The sequence below is a fragment of the Coregonus lavaretus genome, assembly GCF_964263955.1.
Source record: "Coregonus lavaretus genome assembly, contig: HAP1_SCAFFOLD_1005, whole genome shotgun sequence".
Taxonomy (NCBI): domain Eukaryota; kingdom Metazoa; phylum Chordata; class Actinopteri; order Salmoniformes; family Salmonidae; genus Coregonus; species Coregonus lavaretus.
In genome coordinates, this window is record NW_028158651.1 from 59,329 (window position 1) to 80,000 (window position 20,672).

Sequence of the window (20,672 nt, forward strand, 5' to 3'; positions counted from 1 at the left end):
CACTCCTCCGCTGCCGTCACAGTGCTGGGTGAGACAGGGACACACGTTCCTCTGGCTCCTCTTCCTCTCTGCTTCCTTTCCTCTGGCTCCAACAACAGCTCTGCATACACTCCTCCGCTGCCGTCACAGTGCTGGGTGAGACAGGGACACACGTTCCTCTGGCTCCTCTTCCTCTCTGCTTCCTTTCCTCTGGCTCCAACAACAGCTCTGCATACACTCCTCCGCTGCCGTCACAGTGCTGGGTGAGACAGGGACACACGTTCCTCTGGCTCCTCTTCCTCTCTGCTTCCTTTCCTCTGGCTCCAACAACAGCTCTGCATACACTCCTCCGCTGCCGTCACAGTGCTGGGTGAGACAGGGACACACGTTCCTCTGGCTCCTCTTCCTCTCTGCTTCCTTTCCTCTGGCTCCAACAACAGCTCTGCATACACTCCTCCGCTGCCGTCACAGTGCTGGGTGAGACAGGGACACACGTTCCTCTGGCTCCTCTTCCTCTCTGCTTCCTTTCCTCTGGCTCCAACAACAGCTCTGCATACACTCCTCCGCTGCCGTCACAGTGCTGGGTGAGACAGGGACACACGTTCCTCTGGCTCCTCTTCCTCTCTGCTTCCTTTCCTCTGGCTCCAACAACAGCTCTGCATACACTCCTCCGCTGCCGTCACAGTGCTGGGTGAGACAGGGACACACGTTCCTCTGGCTCCTCTTCCTCTCTGCTTCCTTTCCTCTGGCTCCAACAACAGCTCTGCATACACTCCTCCGCTGCCGTCACAGTGCTGGGTGAGACAGGGACACACCTTCCTCTGGCTCCTCTTCCTCTCTGCTTCCTTTCCTCTGGCTCCAACAACAGCTCTGCATACACTCCTCCGCTGCCGTCACAGTGCTGGGTGAGACAGGGACACACGTTCCTCTGGCTCCTCTTCCTCTCTGCTTCCTTTCCTCTGGCTCCAACAACAGCTCTGCATACACTCCTCCGCTGCCGTCACAGTGCTGGGTGAGACAGGGACACACCTTCCTCTGGCTCCTCTTCCTCTCTGCTTCCTTTCCTCTGGCTCCAACAACAGCTCTGCATACACTCCTCCGCTGCCGTCACAGTGCTGGGTGAGACAGGGACACACCTTCCTCTGGCTCCTCTTCCTCTCTGCTTCCTTTCCTCTGGCTCCAACAACAGCTCTGCATACACTCCTCCGCTGCCGTCACAGTGCTGGGTGAGACAGGGACACACCTTCCTCTGGCTCCTCTTCCTCTCTGCTTCCTTTCCTCTGGCTCCAACAACAGCTCTGCATACACTCCTCCGCTGCCGTCACAGTGCTGGGTGAGACAGGGACACACCTTCCTCTGGCTCCTCTTCCTCTCTGCTTCCTTTCCTCTGGCTCCAACAACAGCTCTGCATACACTCCTCCGCTGCCGTCACAGTGCTGGGTGAGACAGGGACACACCTTCCTCTGGCTCCTCTTCCTCTCTGCTTCCTTTCCTCTGGCTCCAACAACAGCTCTGCATACACTCCTCCGCTGCTGTCACAGTGCTGGGTGAGACAGGGACACACCTTCCTCTGGCTCCTCTTCCTCTCTGCTTCCTTTCCTCTGGCTCCAACAACAGCTCTGCATACACTCCTCCGCTGCCGTCACAGTGCTGGGTGAGACAGGGACACACCTTCCTCTGGCTCCTCTTCCTCTCTGCTTCTGTTCCTCTGGCACCAACAGCTTCCCTTCCTCTGGCTCCTCTTCTTCTCTGCTTCTGTTCATCAAAACATCTAAATCAACATTTATTGGTCGTGTACATATTTTAGTAGATGTTATAGCGGGTCCAGCCAAATGCTTCATGTCATTGAGAAGAGATATTAGATATTTGATACGCAATAATAACTGATTCAGGTTATTATTCAGTGGGCTAGCTGGTGATAAATGATTCCGGTTATTATTCAGTGGGCTAGCTGGTGATAAATGATTCAGGTTATTATTCAGTGGGCTAGCTGGTGATAAATGATTCCGGTTATTATTCAGTGGGCTAGCTGGTGATAAATGATTCCGGTTATTATTCAGTGGGCTAGCTGGTGATAAATGATTCCGGTTATTATTCAGTGGGCTAGCTGGTGATAAATGATTGAATTAACTAAAGTGATATTTAACTGGTTGCTGCTGTCCGTGTCTTTAAACCCCATTACATTACTGACTGATTATAGCAACCTCTGAGAACTTCTGTAAAGTTTAGACATTTAACCCTCCAGGTTCCAGTGACAGGGCTAATGTTGTTGTTGTTAATCCCAGGTTCCAGTGACAGGGCTAATGTTGTTGTTGTTTATCCCAGGTTCCAGTGACAGGGCTAATGTTGTTGTTGTTTATCCCAGGTTCCAGTGACAGGGCTAATGTTGTTGTTGTTTATCCCAGGTTCCAGTGATAGGGCTAATGTTGTTGTTGTTGTTTATCCCAGGTTCCAGTGACAGGGCTAATGTTGTTGTTGTTGTTTATCCCAGGTTCCAGTGACAGGGCTAATGTTGTTGTTGTTTATCCCAGGTTCCAGTGACAGGGCTAATGTTGTTGTTGTTTATCCCAGGTTCCAGTGACAGGGCTAATGTTGTTGTTGTTGTTTATCCCAGGTTCCAGTGACAGGGCTAATGTTGTTGTTGTTGTTTATCCCAGGTTCCAGTGACAGGGCTAATGTTGTTGTTGTTGTTTATCCCAGGTTCCAGTGATAGGGCTAATGTTGTTGTTGTTGTTTATCCCAGGTTCCAGTGATAGGGCTAATGTTGTTGTTGTTGTTTATCCCAGGTTCCAGTGACAGGGCTAATGTTGTTGTTGTTGTTTATCCCAGGTTCCAGTGACAGGGCTAATGTTGTTGTTGTTGTTTATCCCAGGTTCCAGTGATAGGGCTAATGTTGTTGTTGTTGTTTATCCCAGGTTCCAGTGACAGGGCTAATGTTGTTGTTGTTGTTTATCCCAGGTTCCAGTGACAGGGCTAATGTTGTTGTTGTTTATCCCAGGTTCCAGTGACAGGGCTAATGTTGTTGTTGTTGTTTATCCCAGGTTCCAGTGACAGGGCTAATGTTGTTGTTGTTTATCCCAGGTTCCAGTGACAGGGCTAATGTTGTTGTTGTTGTTTATCCCAGGTTCCAGTGACAGGGCTAATGTTGTTGTTGTTTATCCCAGGTTCCAGTGACAGGGCTAATATTGTTGTTGTTTATCCCAGGTTCCAGTGACAGGGCTAATGTTGTTGTTGTTGTTTATCCCAGGTTCCAGTGACAGGGCTAATGTTGTTGTTGTTTATCCCAGGTTCCAGTGACAGGGCCAATGTTGTTGTTGTTAATCCCAGGTTCCAGTGACAGGGCTAATATTGTTGTTGTTAATCCCAGGTTCCAGTGACAGGGCTAATGTTGTTGTTGTTTATCCCAGGTTCCAGTGACAGGGCTAATGTTGTTGTTGTTGTTTATCCCAGGTTCCAGTGACAGGGCTAATGTTGTTGTTGTTTATCCCAGGTTCCAGTGACAGGGCTAATGTTGTTGTTGTTGTTTATCCCAGGTTCCAGTGACAGGGCTAATGTTGTTGTTGTTTATCCCAGGTTCCAGTGACAGGGCTAATGTTGTTGTTGTTGTTTATCCCTCCAGGTTACAGTGACAGGGCTAATGTTGTTGTTGTTTATCCCAGGTTCCAGTGACAGGGCTAATGTTGTTGTTGTTAATCCCAGGTTCCAGTGACAGGGCTAATGTTGTTGTTGTTTATCCCAGGTTCCAGTGACAGGGCTAATGTTGTTGTTGTTTATCCCAGGTTCCAGTGACAGGGCTAATGTTGTTGTTTTTGTTTATCCCAGGTTCCAGTGACAGGGCTAATGTTGTTGTTGTTTATCCCAGGTTCCAGTGACAGGGCTAATGTTGTTGTTGTTTATCCCAGGTTCCAGTGACAGGGCTAATGTTGTTGTTGTTTATCCCAGGTTCCAGTGACAGGGCTAATGTTGTTGTTGTTTATCCCAGGTTCCAGTGACAGGGCTAATGTTGTTGTTGTTTATCCCAGGTTCCAGTGACAAGGCTAATGTGGAGATCGTGATTCTGATCGGGACGGGTGTCATCGCTGTGTTCTTCTGGGCTCTACTCATCCTCATCTTCTGCAACGTCAAACGGGTCAGAACACACACACACACACACACACACACACACAGTGAATTCCATATGCTTGTCTCTCTCTGTTCTAAGACATCATTGATCTTGTCCAATCAGAGTGACTGTGACACTGTGAACTCTGACCTGACCTCTCTAACGTCTCCCTCAGCTCTTTAGACACATGGCGAAAGGAGGCAAGGTGCAAATACCCCCAAAGTCAGCAACAGAGATGTTTGGTTCAACATGTAGATCAAGCAGAGATGTTTGTTACCTCTTTAGACATGCTGAAATGCTTACTTACAAGCCCTTAACCAGTTTAAAGAAAGAATACAAAAAAAATCACACAAAAAATACAATAGAAAATCCTACGAAATAAAAGTATCAAATAATTAAAGAGCAGCAGTAAAAATAACAATATGTTGAATGGGTAGCAGTCTGGCAGTCTGGGGTCCAGACCCATTCAACATCAAACACCATCATCATCATCAGTAGCAGTCTGGGGTCCAGACCCATTCAACATCAAACACCATCATCATCATCAGTAGCAGTCTGGGGTCCAGACCCATTCAACATCAAACACCATCATCATCATCAGTAGCAGTCTGGGGTCCAGACCCATTCAACATCAAACACCATCATCATCATCAGTAGCAGTCTGGGGTCCAGACCCATTCAACATCAAACACCATCATCATCATCAGTAGCAGTCTGGGGAAAATGTCAGTGAAGACACTTGCCAGTTGGTCAGTGCATGCTCTGAGTACACGTCCTGGTAATCCATCTGGCCCCACGGCCTTGTGAATGTTGACCTGCTTAAAGGTCTTACTCACATTGGCTACGGAGAGCGTGATCACACTGTCGTCCGGAACAGCTGATGCTCTCATGCATGTTTCAGTGTTACTTGCCTCGAAGCGAGCAGAGAAGTAATTTAGGTCGTCTGGTAGGCTCGCGTCACTGGGCAGCTCGCGGCTGTGCTTCCCTTTGTAGTCCGTAATAGGTTACAAGCCCTGCCACATCCGACGAGCGTCGGAGCCGGTGTAGTTCGATTCAATCTTAGTCCCGTATTGACTCTTTGCCTGTTTGATGGTCCGTCGGAGGGCATAGCGGGATTTCTTATAAGCGTCCGGGTTAGAGTCCCGCTCCTTGAAAGCGGCAGCTCTAGCCTTTAGCTCAGTGCGGTTTGTACCAACCTTGCTGAAGTTATATGGACTCATGTCTTTTATCACCTCTCCTAGCTAACTGGGTGTTTGCTGAACAACTGTTCTATCTATCTATCTATCTATCTATCGCTCACTCTCTCTCTCTCTCTCTCTCTCTCTCCAGGTGAACCCAGCAGACATAAAGACAGGCTATCTGTCCATCATAATGGACCCAGGAGAGGTTCCTCTGGATGAGCAGTGTGAATATCTCCCCTACGACTCCTCCCAGTGGGAGATATCTATGGACAAACTACGACTCGGTAAGAAGAGGAGGGAGGGAGGGAGGGAGGGATGGATAGACTACCAGACTGCTACTGATGATGATGATGGTGTTTGATACTGGTTCACTCTCTGCTCAGTTCTCTGTGACACACACAGTCCCGAAGGGTAGCATCTGGCCCCCTCCAGACTGATGGATAACAACCCTGTTGTTTGTCCCTGTGGCCATTGGAATTAGAATCCTATTACATTCAAATTTTTTCATTTATACATTTACATTTGACTTATTAAATGAGCAGATGTTGCTGTCAAGAGGGACTTTAGGATCAGTGAACCAGACAGGCAGCTAAATCAAAATGTCTTTGCAATTACAATTAGAAACACATCTGGTTTCTCTCTCTCTCTCTCTCTCTCTCTCTCTCTCTCTCTCTCTCTCTCTCTCTCTCTCTCTCTCTCTCTCTCTCTCTCTCTCTCTCTCTCTCTCTCTCTCTCCCTCCCTCTCTCCCTCCCTCCCTCCCTCCCTCCCCCCCCCCCCCCCCCCCCCCCTTCTCAGGGAGGGTGTTGGGTCATGGTGCGTTTGGGAAGGTCATCGAGGCCTCCATCTTTGGCATCAGCAAGAACAGCAGCCTGGACACTGTGGCGGTGAAGATGCTGAAAGGTGTGTGTGTGTGCATGTCTGCCTGCTTACGTGCACGTGTTTGTGTGTCATGTTCCATGTTCACTGTTGATGTCCTCACTTGTTTATCAAAACAGGAACAACTGTGTAAAGGTCCCCAAACAGAGGTAGATAACTAAATAAGTAAATGTGTGTGTTATGCGTGTGTGTTCTGACCTAGTCTCTCCCTGTCTCCTGTGTCCAGAGGGAGCGTGTGCCAGTGAGCACAAGGCTCTGATGTCAGAGCTGAAGATCCTGATCCACATTGGGAACCATCTTAACGTGGTCAACCTCCTGGGGGCATGCACCAAACCCAACGCCCCCCTCATGGTGGTGGTGGAGTACTGCAAGTATGGAAACCTGTCCAACTACCTGAGAGCCAAGAGAGAGTTCTTCCTACCTTACAGGGTAAGACCTAACCCTGACCCCTAACCCCTAACCCCTAACCCCTAACCCTGACCCCTAAACCCTAACCCCTAACCCCTAACCTCTAACCCCTAACCTCTAACCCCTAACCTCTAACCCTAACCTCTAACCCTAACCTCTAAACCCTAACCTCTAAACCCTAACCCCTAACCCCTAACCCCTAACCCTGACCCCTAAACCCTAACCCCTAACCCCTAACCTCTAACCCCTAACCTCTAACCCCTAACCTCTAACCCTAACCTCTAACCCTAACCTCTAAACCCTAACCTCTAACCCCTAACCTCTAACCCTAACCTCTAAACCCTAACCCCTAACCCCTAACCTCTAACCCCTAACCTCTAACCCTAACCTCTAAACCCTAACCTCTAACCCCTAACCTCTAACCCTAACCTCTAAACCCTAACCCCTAACCCCTAACCCCTAACCCCTAACCTCTAACCCCTAACCTCTAACCCTAACCTCTAACCCCTAACCTCTAACCCTAACCTCTAAACCCTAACCCCTAACCTCACCAACTACCTGAGAGCCAAGAGAGTTCTTCCTACCTTACAGGGTAAGACCTAACCCTAACCTTTAACCCTAACCTCTGTCTGCAATGCGTGTTTTAAAGGCAATGTCCCGCGTTCACTGAGACCACATTCATGGTAAACGCTGCATATGTCGTCTAAATCGGAAAATTACCTTTAAATGGTGCAAAGTGAATGATTAAAATCCCTGTGTGTTCCTCAGGACCGCTCCCCGAAGACTCAGAGCCAGGTGAGACGCATGATAGAGGCGGGACAAGTGGAGCAGAGAGCCCGCCTCCCACCTTCCTCCTCCTCTATTGGCAGCCCCCAGAGTCAGTCACCCAGCAAGTCCAATCAGAAGAGCCACTCGCCTGCTGTGGAGAATAGTGAGTAGTGTGAATTGCTGTATTGGCCAAAATCCTGACTTCAGACTCACATAAAAAATGCATTAATGTCAATGGGATTTGGGGATTTTAAGTGCTGAAAGTTCAGTCTTGACCTTTTGACTGAAGAGCTCCATCTGAGCCTCAAGAATGTAGAATTAAGCCTCCCGAGTGGCGCAGCGGTCTGGCCTCCCGAGTGGCGCAGCGGTCTGGCCTCCCGAGTGGCGCAGCGGTCTGGCCTCCCGAGTGGCGCAGCGGTCTGGCCTCCCGAGTGGCGCAGCGGTCTGGCCTCCCGAGTGGCGCAGCGGTCTGGCCTCCCGAGTGGCGCAGCGGTCTAAGGCACTGCATCGCAATGCTTGAGGCGTCACTACAGACCCGGGTTCGATCCCAGGCTGTGTCGTGACCGGGAGTCCCATAGGGCGGCGCACAATTGGCTCAGCGTCGTCCGGGCTTTACTTGGCTCATCGCGCTCTAGCGACTCCTTGTGGCGGGCTGGGCACCTGCAGGCTGACTAAGTTCGTCAGTTGAACGGTGTTTCCTCCTTCCTTCCTCCAACGGCTGGCTTCCGGGTTAAGCGGGTGGGTGTTAAGAAGTGCGGTTTGGCGGGTCATGTTTCGGAGGACGCATGACTCGACCTTCGCCTCTCCCGAGCCCGTTGGGGAGTTGCAGCGATGAGACAAGATCACAATTGGATATCACGAAATTGGGGAGAAAAAGGGGGTACAATACACCCCCAAAAAAGAATTCTGAATTAAAACAAGTTATACCAGAGTTAAATTCTCTCTCTCTCTCTCTCTCTCTCTCCCTCCCTCCCTCCCTCCCTCCCTCCCTCCAGTGGAGGACCTATGGAAGACTCCACTCACTATAGAAGATCTGATCTGCTATAGTTTCCAGGTGGCCAGAGGAATGGAGTTCCTGGCCTCACGAAAGGTATCTCCCCAGCAACCACACACCCCATCGCCCCAGAAGATTTCGCCCTAAAAACTAATCGCCCCAGAAACCACACACAGATGATAGAGAACAAGATGTATAATATATAATAATACATACCGGGCCAGTTTCCCAGAACCACATTAACCACACATGGTGTGGTATAAGGCTCTGGACTAAAGTAGTGCACTACAGCATATTGATCGCCCTAGAAACCCCAGAGATTCTAGAGACCAATCTGACAGGGGTGTGAGGAGGAGGAGGATGAGGAGGAGGAGGAGGGCTTGTTTCCCAGACACAGATTAAGCCTAAAAACATGTTGCGGAGTGCGACTGAGATGTCTTTCTTTTTAACAAGGACTGTAGGTACTGCCCAGGGGCTACTGATCTCTCTCACTACCCCTTTTGCTAGCATACTCTGGACTAAGGACCTGAGTTCTTGGTAAAAGCTTGGAGGTATGGGGCGATACCTTTCTCGAGACGGTGGCACTGTTCAAGTAGGGATGTTGTGTCGAACTGCATCGGTGTGCACAAAATCCTTGTCATGCTGGAAGAAAGAACTGCATTGGTGTGCACAAAGATCTGCATTGGTGTGCACAAAGATCTGCATTGGTGTGCACAAAGATCTGCATTGGTGTGCACAAAGATCTGCATTGGTGTGCACAAAGATCTGCATTGGTGTGCACAAAGTCCTCGTCATGCTGGAAGAAAACGCACTGCCATTTATGTAGCAGTTGGTCCACCTTCGTTTGTCGCTCTGGGTTGAGTCCTTCACAGTGTGGAACGTTTCCAGGAGCCTGTGGAACACAGCTTTCCCCTCCTTGGACGTTTCTTGCAACTTCGAGCACATCCTCCGACAGTTCCTGCAAAACAACCTGTGGTGACCGTAATTGTAGGTTATCAACTTGACATGCTTTTGCTAAGGGGCACCATTGTGGTGTAAGGGTGGGGGTTGCAAACGCGTACTGGAATCTGTCCATTGTGCACCCAGGCTACAGCATGTGCTACCTCCCACTCAGTCTCTGTATCTAGGCTCTCCACCAGAGCACAGTAGTCCATCTTACCAGGAGCCTCTGGAACATGTTTCAGGTGGTATCCATACTGGCTGTTGTCGGGTGAGGCAGGCCGTTGCTGGGCCAGGATTACATAGGAAGTCCAGCACTACATACCAACATGAGGGAATTGAAGTCCATTAGCAGCTTTTAAGGCAAGCCCTTCTAATCCTGCTGTGTTTCGTTATGGACCTGGGGGGGGGGGGGGGGGGGGGATGCGACACAGGAAAACACACACACACACACACACACACACACACACACACTGCAATCCATTTACTGTCACACTGTCACTGACTGGTAGAAACAGAGGTAAATAGATAAGCAGCTTTGTTATAAAGCATTGTTCACGCTTGATGGGAAAAATAAAGAAGTCTCAGTCGCACTCCGCCACACTCTCCCACGCTGGATGGGTTGCCGACAACCCGCTCCTCATTACTCAAATAGCAAAACAGAAAGAGTCTCAGTTGCACTCCGCGACACATGCTCAACAGAGAACCCATGAATAGCCTAAATCTGGGATCCAGCCCACTGTGACTAGACTAGAGACTAAAATGTCACAATGCCACTCAATCACAATGAGATGTAGACACAAACTCACACATCTTTGCAGGTGTGTTGAAAATATTGAAAGAAAGGAATCTTTGTGTTGTGATAGTAACACTTCTTCTCTTCTTTGGCCTGTGTGCTCAGGCAGTAAGGAGCTCAGTATGTTAGAGGGGTGACTGATACACCCCTGTCTCAGGCAGTAAGGAGCTCAGTATGTTAGAGCGGTGACTGATACACCCCTGTCTCAGGCAGTAAGGAGCTCAGTATGTTAGAGGGGTGACTGATACACCCCTGTCTCAGGCAGTAAGGAGCTCAGTATGTTAGAGGGGTGACTGATACACCCCTGTCTCAGGCAGTAAGGAGCTCAGTATGTTAGAGGGGTGACTGATACACCCCTGTCTCAGGCAGTAAGGAGCTCAGTATGTTAGAGGAGTGACTGATACACCCCTGTCTCTGGCAGTAAGGAGCTCAGTATGTTAGAGGGGTGACTGATACACCCCTGTCTCAGGCAGTAAGGAGCTCGGTATGTTAGAGTAGTGACTGATACACCCCTGTCTCAGGCAGTAAGGAGCTCAGTATGTTAGAGGGGTGACTGATACACCCCTGTCTCTGGCAGTAAGGAGCTCAGTATGTTAGAGGGGTGACTGATACACCCCTGTCTCTGGCAGTAAGGAGCTCAGTATGTTAGAGGGGTGACTGATACACCCCTGTCTCTGGCAGTAAGGAGCTCAGTATGTTAGAGGAGTGACTGATACACCCCTGTCTCAGGCAGTAAGGAGCTCAGTATGTTAGAGTAGTGAGTGATACACCCCTGTCTCTGGCAGTAAGGAGCTCAGTATGTTAGAGTAGTGACTGATACACCCCTGTCTCTGGCAGTAAGGAGCTCAGTATGTTAGAGGAGTGACTGATACACCCCTGTCTCTGGCAGTAAGGAGCTCAGTATGTTAGAGGAGTGACTGATACACCCCTGTCTCTGGCAGTAAGGAGCTCAGTATGTTAGAGGGGTGACTGATACACCCCTGTCTCTGGCAGTAAGGAGCTCAGTATGTTAGAGGGGTGACTGATACACCCCTGTCTCAGGCAGTAAGGAGCTCAGTATGTTAGAGGGGTGACTGATACACCCCTGTCTCTGGCAGCAAGGAGCTCAGTATGTTAGAGGGGTGACTGATACACCCCTGTCTCAGGCAGTAAGGAGCTCAGTATGTTAGAGGGGTGACTGATACACCCCTGTCTCTGGCAGTAAGGAGCTCAGTATGTTAGAGCGGTGACTGATACACCCCTGTCTCTGGCAGTAAGGAGCTCAGTATGTTAGAGGAGTGACTGATACACCCCTGTCTCTGGCAGTAAGGAGCTCAGTATGTTAGAGGTGTGACTGATACACCCCTGTCTCAGGCAGTAAGGAGCTCAGTATGTTAGAGGAGTGACTGATACACCCCTGTCTCAGGCAGTAAGGAGCTCAGTATGTTAGAGGGGTGACTGATACACCCCTGTCTCTGGCAGTAAGGAGCTCAGTATGTTAGAGGGGTGACTGATACACCCCTGTCTCTGGCAGTAAGGAGCTCAGTATGTTAGAGGGGTGACTGATACACCCCTGTCTCAGGCAGTAAGGAGCTCAGTATGTTAGAGTAGTGACTGATACACCCCTGTCTCAGGCAGTAAGGAGCTCAGTATGTTAGAGGGGTGACTGATACACCCCTGTCTCTGGCAGTAAGGAGCTCAGTATGTTAGAGGGGTGACTGATACACCCCTGTCTCAGGCAGTAAGGAGCTCAGTATGTTAGAGGGGTGACTGATACACCCCTGTCTCTGGCAGTAAGGAGCTCAGTATGTTAGAGGAGTGACTGATACACCCCTGTCTCTGGCAGTAAGGAGCTCAGTATGTTAGAGGTGTGACTGATACACCCCTGTCTCAGGCAGTAAGGAGCTCAGTATGTTAGAGGAGTGACTGATACACCCCTGTCTCAGGCAGTAAGGAGCTCAGTATGTTAGAGGGGTGACTGATACACCCCTGTCTCTGGCAGTAAGGAGCTCAGTATGTTAGAGGGGTGACTGATACACCCCTGTCTCTGGCAGTAAGGAGCTCAGTATGTTAGAGGGGTGACTGATACACCCCTGTCTCTGGCAGTAAGGAGCTCAGTATGTTAGAGGGGTGACTGATACACCCCTGTCTCTGGCAGTAAGGAGCTCAGTATGTTAGAGGGGTGACTGATACACCCCTGTCTCTGGCAGCAAGGAGCTCAGTATGTTAGAGGAGTGACTGATACACCCCTGTCTCTGGCAGCAAGGAGCTCAGTATGTTAGAGGGGTGACTGATACACCCCTGTCTCTGGCAGTAAGGAGCTCAGTATCATCCTCAATGATGCCTTTGACCTCTTGACCCTTCTGTGACCCCTCAGTGACCCCTCTGTGATGTTGTCATCTCCTCTGTAGGAGCTCAACAGAGACTTGGCAGCCCGGAACATTAACCTGACACACACGCACTCACAGGCAGAAACACACACACACAGAAAAACACACACGCACCTATCCAAAGAGCTTTGATGTATCTCTACCTATGCAAGCTATCCACAGAAACTTGGTGAACCATATCATATCAGCAATCAGAGACTTGGTGAACCATATCATATCAGCAATCAGAGACTTGGTGAACCATATCATATCAGCAATCAGAGACTTGGTGAACCATATCATATCAGCAATCAGAGACTTGGTGAACCACATCATATCATCAATCAGAGACTTGGTAAACCATATCATATCAGCAATCAGAGACTTGGTGAACCATATATCAGCAATCAGAGACTTGGTGAACCATATCATATCAGCAATCAGAGACTTGGTGAACCATATCATATCAACAATCAGAGACTTGGTGAACCACATCATATCAGCAATCAGAGACTTGGTGAACCATATCATATCAGCAATCAGAGACTTGGTGAACCATATCATATCAGCAATCAGAGACTTGGTGAACCATATCATATCAGCAATCAGAGACTTGGTGAACCATATCATATCAGCAATCAGAGACTTGGTGAACCACATCATATCAGCAATCAGAGACTTGGTGAACCATATCATATCAGCAATCCCTCAAGGTCAAGACTGATCTCACACACACACACACACACATACACACATTTGAAAGAGTGTGTGTGTTTGTCTGCAGTGTTTTAAGGTTGTGTGTGTGTGTGTCTGTGTGTGTGTGTGTGTGTGTGTGTGTGTGTGTGTGTGTGTGTTTCTGCAGTGTATCCACAGGGACCTGGCAGCGAGGAACATTCTACTGTCAGAGAACAATGTGGTGAAGATCTGTGACTTCGGCCTGGCTAGAGACATCTACAAAGACCCCGACTACGTCAGGAAAGGCAACGTAAGACACACACACACACACACACCTTGGGGAAAAACTTGGGGTAGCTATATCAGGGCCTCTGTTACCGGAGGAGCTTTAGAAATGGACATTTCCAGGAGTTGTGATTGTCTAGGTTGTCTAGGGATCAGCCAGTACACTCTTTAAAAAAAAGGTGCTATCTAGAACCTAAAAGGGTTCTTTGGATGTCCCCATAAGAGAACCCTTTGAAGAAACATTTTTGGATCCAGGTAGAAAGAACCCTTTTGAGTTCCATGTAGAACCCTTTCCACAGAGGGTTCTAGACAGAACACAAAAGGGTTCTTCCTGGAACCAAAAAGAGTTCTAACTGGAACCAAAAAGGGTTCTACTGTGGGGACAGCTGAAGAATCCTTCTGGAACCCTTTTTTGTAAGAGCGTATGGCTGATTCTATTCTACCAACCCTTCTCTTTCTCTCTCTCTCTCCTCTCTCCCTCCTCTCTCCCTCTCTCCTCTCTCTCTCCCTTTCTCTCCTCTCTCTCTCTCCTCTCTCCCCCTCTCTCCCTCCCTCTCTATCTCTCTCTCTCTCTCTCTCTCTCTCTCTGCAGGCCCGTCTGCCACTGAAGTGGATGGCTCCAGAGAGTATCTTTGACAAGGTCTACACCAGCCAGTCTGACGTCTGGTCCTTTGGTGTTCTACTCTGGGAGATCTTCTCTCTGGGTGAGACATTTAGGTCTTTTAGCAGACTTACAGTCTCCCAGTGAGAAACACTGTTCTTCCCTAGGTGTATGATAGTTAGCCAGCCAGCCATCCACCCTGACAGACAGACAGACCTTCTCTCTGATAACACCAGTGTTCCTCTCCTCAGGTGCGTCTCCGTACCCAGGTGTACAGATCGATGAGGACTTCTGTAAACGTCTGAAAGACGGAACCAGGATGAGAGCTCCAGAAACAGCTTCCCCTGAGATGTGAGTCACCACAGATCCTATAATAATTCACAAGATATATGTAGTTCTATGTGAGTCACCACAGATCCTATAATAATTCACAAGATATATGTAGTTCTATGTGAGTCACCACAGATCCTATAATAATTCACAAGATATATGTAGTTCTATGTGAGTCACTTACTCCTTACTTACCTTACATACATTTCATGCAAACCCAAGCACACAACATAATTAGTAATGTAAGGTGCTGTGTGCTCTGTGTCCTGTAGTGGATATAACTACCAGTGGCCGTGTGGAGTGCACTCTAACACTCTTTAACCCTACTGTGTGTCTCTGTTGCCCCCTGCTGGTAGTTATGGGATCCTGCTGGCCTGTAGGATATCTCTGCTGGTAGTTATGGGATCCTGCTGGCCTGTAGGATATCTCTGCTGGTAGTTATGGGATCCTGCTGGCCTGTAGGATATCTCTGCTGGTAGTTATGGGATCCTGCTGGCCTGTAGGATATCTCTGCTGGTAGTTATGGGATCCTGCTGGCCTGTGGGATATCTCTGCTGGTAGTTATGGGATCCTGCTGGCCTGTAGGATATCTCTGCTGGTAGTTATGGGATCCTGCTGGCCTGTAGGATATCTCTGCTGGTAGTTATGGGATCCTGCTGGCCTGTAGGATATCTCTGCTGGTAGTTATGGGATCCTGCTGGCCTGTAGGATATCTCTGCTGGTGGTTATGGGATCCTGCTGGCCTGTAGGATATCTCTGCTGGTAGTTATGGGATCCTGCTGGCCTGTAGGACATCTCTGCTGGTAGTTATGGGATCCTGCTGGCCTGTGGGATATCTCTGCTGGTAGTTATGGGATCCTGCTGGCCTGTAGGATATCTCTGCTGGTAGTTATGGGATCCTGCTGGCCTGTAGGATATCTCTGCTGGTAGTTATGGGATCCTGCTGGCCTGTAGGACATCTCTGCTGGTAGTTATGGGATCCTGCTGGCCTGTAGGATATCTCTGCTGGTAGTTATTGGATCCTGCTGGCCTGTAGGATATCTCTGCTGGTAGTTATGGGATCCTGCTGGCCTGTAGGATATCTCTGCTGGTAGTTATGGGATCCTGCTGGCCTGTAGGATATCTCTGCTGGTAGTTATGGGATCCTGCTGGCCTGTAGGACATCTCTGCTGGTAGTTATGGGATCCTGCTGGCCTGTAGGATATCTCTGCTGGTAGTTATGGGATCCTGCTGGCCTGTAGGACATCTATGCTGGTAGTTATGGGATCCTGCTGGCCTGTAGGATATCTCTGCTGGTAGTTATGGGATCCTGCTGGCCTGTAGGATATCTCTGCTGGTAGTTATGGGATCCTGCTGGCCTGTAGGATATCTCTGCTGGTAGTTATGGGATCCTGCTGGCCTGTAGGATATCTCTGCTGGTAGTTATGGGATCCTGCTGGCCTGTAGGATATCTCTGCTGGTAGTTATGGGATCCTGCTGGCCTGTAGGATATCTCTGCTGGTAGTTATGGGATCCTGCTGGCCCGTAGGACATCTCTGCTGGTAGTTATGGGATCCTGCTGGCCTGTAGGATATCTCTTCTGGTAGTTATGGGATCCTGCTGGCCTGTAGGATATCTCTGCTTGTAGTTATGGGATCCTGCTGGCCTGTGGGACATCTCTGCTGGTAGTTATGGGATCCTGCTGGCCTGTAGGATATCTCTGCTGGTAGTTATGGGATCCTGCTGGCCTGTAGGATATCTCTGCTGGTAGTTATGGGATCCTGCTGGCCTGTAGGATATCTCTGCTGGTAGTTATGGGATCCTGCTGGCCTGTAGGATATATCTGCTGGTAGTTATGGGATCCTGCTGGCCTGTAGGATATCTCTGCTGGTAGTTATGGGATCCTGCTGGCCTGTAGGATATCTCTGCTGGTAGTTATGGGATCCTGCTGGCCTGTAGGATATCTCTGCTGGTAGTTATGGGATCCTGCTGGCCTGTAGGATATCTCTGCTGGTAGTTATGGGATCCTGCTGGCCTGTAGGATATCTCTGCTGGTAGTTATGGGATCCTGATGGCCTGTGGGATATCTCTGCTGGTAGTTATGGGATCCTGCTGGCCTTTGGGATTTCTCTGCTGGTAGTTATGGGATCCTGATGGCCTGTAGGATATCTCTGCTGGTAGTTATGGGATCCTGCTGGCCTGTAGGACATGTCTTTGCTGTAACATGTTGCTGTGTGTCTGTCTGTCTCTCTTAATAGCTATGGTATAATGCTGGCCTGCTGGCAGGGCGAGCCCCGGGAGAGACCTACCTTCCAAGCCCTGGTAGATATCCTGGGAGACCTACTACAGGACAGCAGCCTTCCAGTAAGACACTGAGAGCGTTTAACCTATCCAGTCCTGTTCCATCTGTCAACCTATCCAGTCATGTTCCATTTGTCAACCTATCCAGTCCTATTCCATCTGTCAACCTATCAAGTCCTGTTCCATCTGTCAACCTATCCAGTCCTGTTCCATCTGTCAACCTATCCAGTCATGTTCCATCTGTCAACCTATCCAGTCCTGTTCCATCTGTCAACCTATCCAGTCCTGTTCCATCTGTCAACCTATCCAGTCCTGTTCCATCTGTCAACCTATCCAGTCATGTTCCATCTGTCAACCTATCCAGTCCTGTTCCATCTGTCAACCTATCCAGTCATGTTCCATCTGTCAACCTATCCAGTCCTGTTCCATCTGTCAACCTATCCAGTCCTGTTCCATCTGTCAACCTATCCAGTCATGTTCCATCTGTCAACACTGAAGTCATAGCGGCCATTTCTGGAAGAATGGGGGATACTGACAGAAATGGAACCAGGCCCATTTCTGGAAGAGTGGGGGATACTGACAGAAATGGAACCAGGCCCATTTCTGGAAGAGTGGGGGATACTGACAGAAATGGAACCAGGCCCGTGTGTTGTTTAAAATGGATTATAAACCGGGGAGTTTGAGTCCTGGATGCTGATTGACTGAAAGCCATGGTATATCAGACATTATATACTGGGTGGTTCGAGCCCTGAATGCTGATTGGCTGACAGCCGTGGTACATCAGACGTATACCACGGGTATGACAAAACATTTATTTTTACTGCTCTAATTACGTTGGTAACCAGTTTATAATAGCAATAAGGCACCTGGGGGGTTTGTGATATATGGCCAATCAGTGGTGGAAAAAGGACTCAATTGTCATACTTGAGTAAAAGTAAAGATACTTTAATAGAAAATGACTAAAGTAAAAGTGAATGTCACCCAGTAAAATACTACTTGAGTAAAAGTCTAAAAGTATTTTGTTTTAAATATACTTAAGTATCAAAAGCAAATGGAATTGCTAAAATATACTTAAGTATCAAAAGTTAAAGTAAAAGTATAAATCATTTCAAATTCCTTATATAAAGCAAACCAGACGGCACCATGTACATTTTTTTTTTAAATTCACGGATAGCCAGGGGCACACTCCAACATAACGGACAAAGGATTTGTGTTTACTGAGTCCGCCAGATCAGAGGCAGTAGGGGATGACCAGGGATGTTCTCTTGATAAGTGTGTGAATTGGACCATTCCTGCTAAGCATTCAAAATGTAACGAGTACTTTTGGGTGTCAGGGAAAATATATGGAGTAAAAAGTACATTATTTTCTTTAGGAATGTAGTGAAGTAAAAGTTAGCAAAAATATAAACAGTAAAGTACAGATACCCCAAAAAAACGACTTAAGTTACTTTAAAGTGTTTTTACTTAAGGACTTTACACCACTGTGGCCAATATACCACGGCTAAGGGCTGTTCTTAGGCCAGAGGGGGTGTGGTCTAGGGCCAATATACCACGGCTAAGGGCTGTTCTTAGGCCAGAGGGAGTGAGGTATATGGCCAATATACCACGGCTAAGGGCTGTTCTTAGGCCAGAGGGGGTGTGGTCTAGGGCCAATATACCACGGCTAAGGGCTGTTCTTAGGCCAGAGGGAGTGAGGTATATGGCCAATATACCACGGCTAAGGGCTGTTCTTAGGCCAGAGGGGGTGAGGTATATGGCCAATATACCACGGCTAAGGGCTGTTCTTAGGCCAGAGGGGGTGAGGTATATGGCCAATATACCACGGCTAAGGGCTGTTCTTAGGCCAGAGGGGGTGAGGTATATGGCCAATATACCACGGCTAAGGGCTGTTCTTAGGCCAGAGGGGGTGAGGTATATGGCCAATATACCACGGCTAAGGGCTGTTCTTAGGCCAGAGGGGGTGTGGTATATGGCCAATATACCACGGCTAAGGGCTGTTCTTAGGCCAGAGGGGGTGAGGTATATGGCCAATATACCACGGCTAAGGGCTGTTCTTAGGCCAGAGGGGGTGAGGTATATGGCCAATATACCACGGCTAAGGGCTGTTCTTAGGCCAGAGGGGGTGAGGTATATGGCCAATATACCACGGCTAAGGGCTGTTCTTAGGCCAGAGGGAGTGAGGTATATGGCCAATATACCACGGCTAAGGGCTGTTCTTAGGCCAGAGGGGGTGAGGTATATGGCCAATATACCACGGCTAAGGGCTGTTCTTAGGCCAGAGGGGGTGAGGTATATGGCCAATATACCACGGCTAAGGGCTGTTCTTAGGCCAGAGGGGGTGAGGTATATGGCCAATATACCACGGCTAAGGGCTGTGTCCAGGCATTCCGCGATGCGTCGTACCTAAGAACAGCCCTTAGCCGTGGTATATTGGCCATATACCTCACCCCCTCGGGCCTTATTGCTTAAACAAGATATGTGTGTTACATGTCTGTATCGCACGTTCTGTAGGATGGTAAGAACTAACATATATTATTTTCTGTAGGATGGTAAGGACTAACATATAGTATTTTCTGTAGGATGGTAAGGACTAACATATAGTATTTTCTGTAGGATGGTAAGGACTAACATATAGTATTTTCTGTAGGATGGTAAGAACTAACATATATTATTTTCTGTAGGATGGTAAGGACTAACATATAGTATTTTCTGTATGATGGTAAGAACTAACATATATTATTTTCTGTAGGATGGTAAGAACTAACATATATTATTTTCTGTAGGATGGTAAGGACTAACATATATTATTTTCTGTAGGATGGTAAGGACTAACTGATATTATTTTCTGTAGGATGGTAAGGACTAACATATATTATTTTCTGTAGGATGGTAAGAACTAACATATATTATTTTCTGTATGATGGTAAGAACTAACATATATTATTTTCTGTATGATGGTAAGAACTAACATATATTATTTTCTGTAGGATGGTAAGAACTAACATATATTATTTTCTGTAGGATGGTAAGGACTAACTGATATTATTTTCTGTAGGATGGTAAGGACTAACATATATTATTTTCTGTATGATGGTAAGAACTAACATATATTATTTTCTGTAGGATGTAAGGACTAACTGATATTATTTTCTGTAGGATGGTAAAACTAACTGATATTATTTTCTGTAGGATGGTAAGGACTAACATATATTATTTTCTGTAGGATGGTAAGGACTAACATATATTATTTTCTGTAGGATGGTAAGGACTAACTGCTATTATTTTCTGTAGGATGGTAAGGACTAACATATATTATTTTCTGTAGGATGGTAAGGACTAACAGATATTATTTTATGTAGGATGGTAAGGACTAACTGCTATTATTTTCAGTAGGATGGTAAGGACTAACATATAGTATTTTCTGTAGGATGGTAAGGACTAACATATAGTATTTTCTGTAGGATGGTAAGGACTAACATATAGTATTTTCTGTAGGATGGTAAGGACTAACATATAGTATTTTCTGTAGGATGGTAAGAACTAACATATATTATTTTCTGTAGGATGGTAAGGACTAACATATAGTATTTTCTGTATGATGGTAAGAACTAACATATATTATTTTCTGTAGGATGGTAAGAACTAACATATATTATTTTCTGTAGGATGGTAAGGACTAACTGATATTATTTTCTGTAGGATGGTAAGGACTAACATATATTATTTTCTGTATGATGGTAAGAACTAACATATATTATTTTCTGTATGATGGTAAGAACTAACATATATTATTTTCTGTATGATGGTAAGGACTAACTGATATTATTTTCTGTAGGATGGTAAGGACTAACATATATTATTTTCTGTATGATGGTAAGAACTAACATATATTATTTTCTGTAGGATGGTAAGGACTAACATATATTATTTTCTGTATGATGGTAAGGACTAACTGATATTATTTTCTGTAGGATGGTAAAACTAACTGATATTATTTTCTGTAGGATGGTAAGAACTAACAGATATTATTTTATGTAGGATGGTAAGGACTAACAGATATTATTTTCTGTAGGATGGTAAGGACTAACTGCTATTATTTTCTGTAGGAT

General features: G+C 47.3%; 1 protein-coding gene across 1 annotated transcript in view; it reads left to right on the plus strand.

Moving 5' to 3' along the window:
- Window positions 1-20,672, plus strand: part of flt4 (fms related receptor tyrosine kinase 4) — an 81,341-nt gene that overhangs the window by 55,185 nt on the left and 5,484 nt on the right. Inside the window, exons 15-24 of the mRNA XM_084197952.1 lie at window positions 4,002-4,108; window positions 5,411-5,546; window positions 6,059-6,163; window positions 6,366-6,568; window positions 7,316-7,478; window positions 8,311-8,405; window positions 13,255-13,377; window positions 13,945-14,056; window positions 14,205-14,304; window positions 16,521-16,626. Coding sequence (XP_084054078.1) covers window positions 4,002-4,108; window positions 5,411-5,546; window positions 6,059-6,163; window positions 6,366-6,568; window positions 7,316-7,478; window positions 8,311-8,405; window positions 13,255-13,377; window positions 13,945-14,056; window positions 14,205-14,304; window positions 16,521-16,626 — 1,250 coding nt within the window. The remainder of the gene's footprint in view (window positions 1-4,001; window positions 4,109-5,410; window positions 5,547-6,058; window positions 6,164-6,365; window positions 6,569-7,315; window positions 7,479-8,310; window positions 8,406-13,254; window positions 13,378-13,944; window positions 14,057-14,204; window positions 14,305-16,520; window positions 16,627-20,672) is intronic.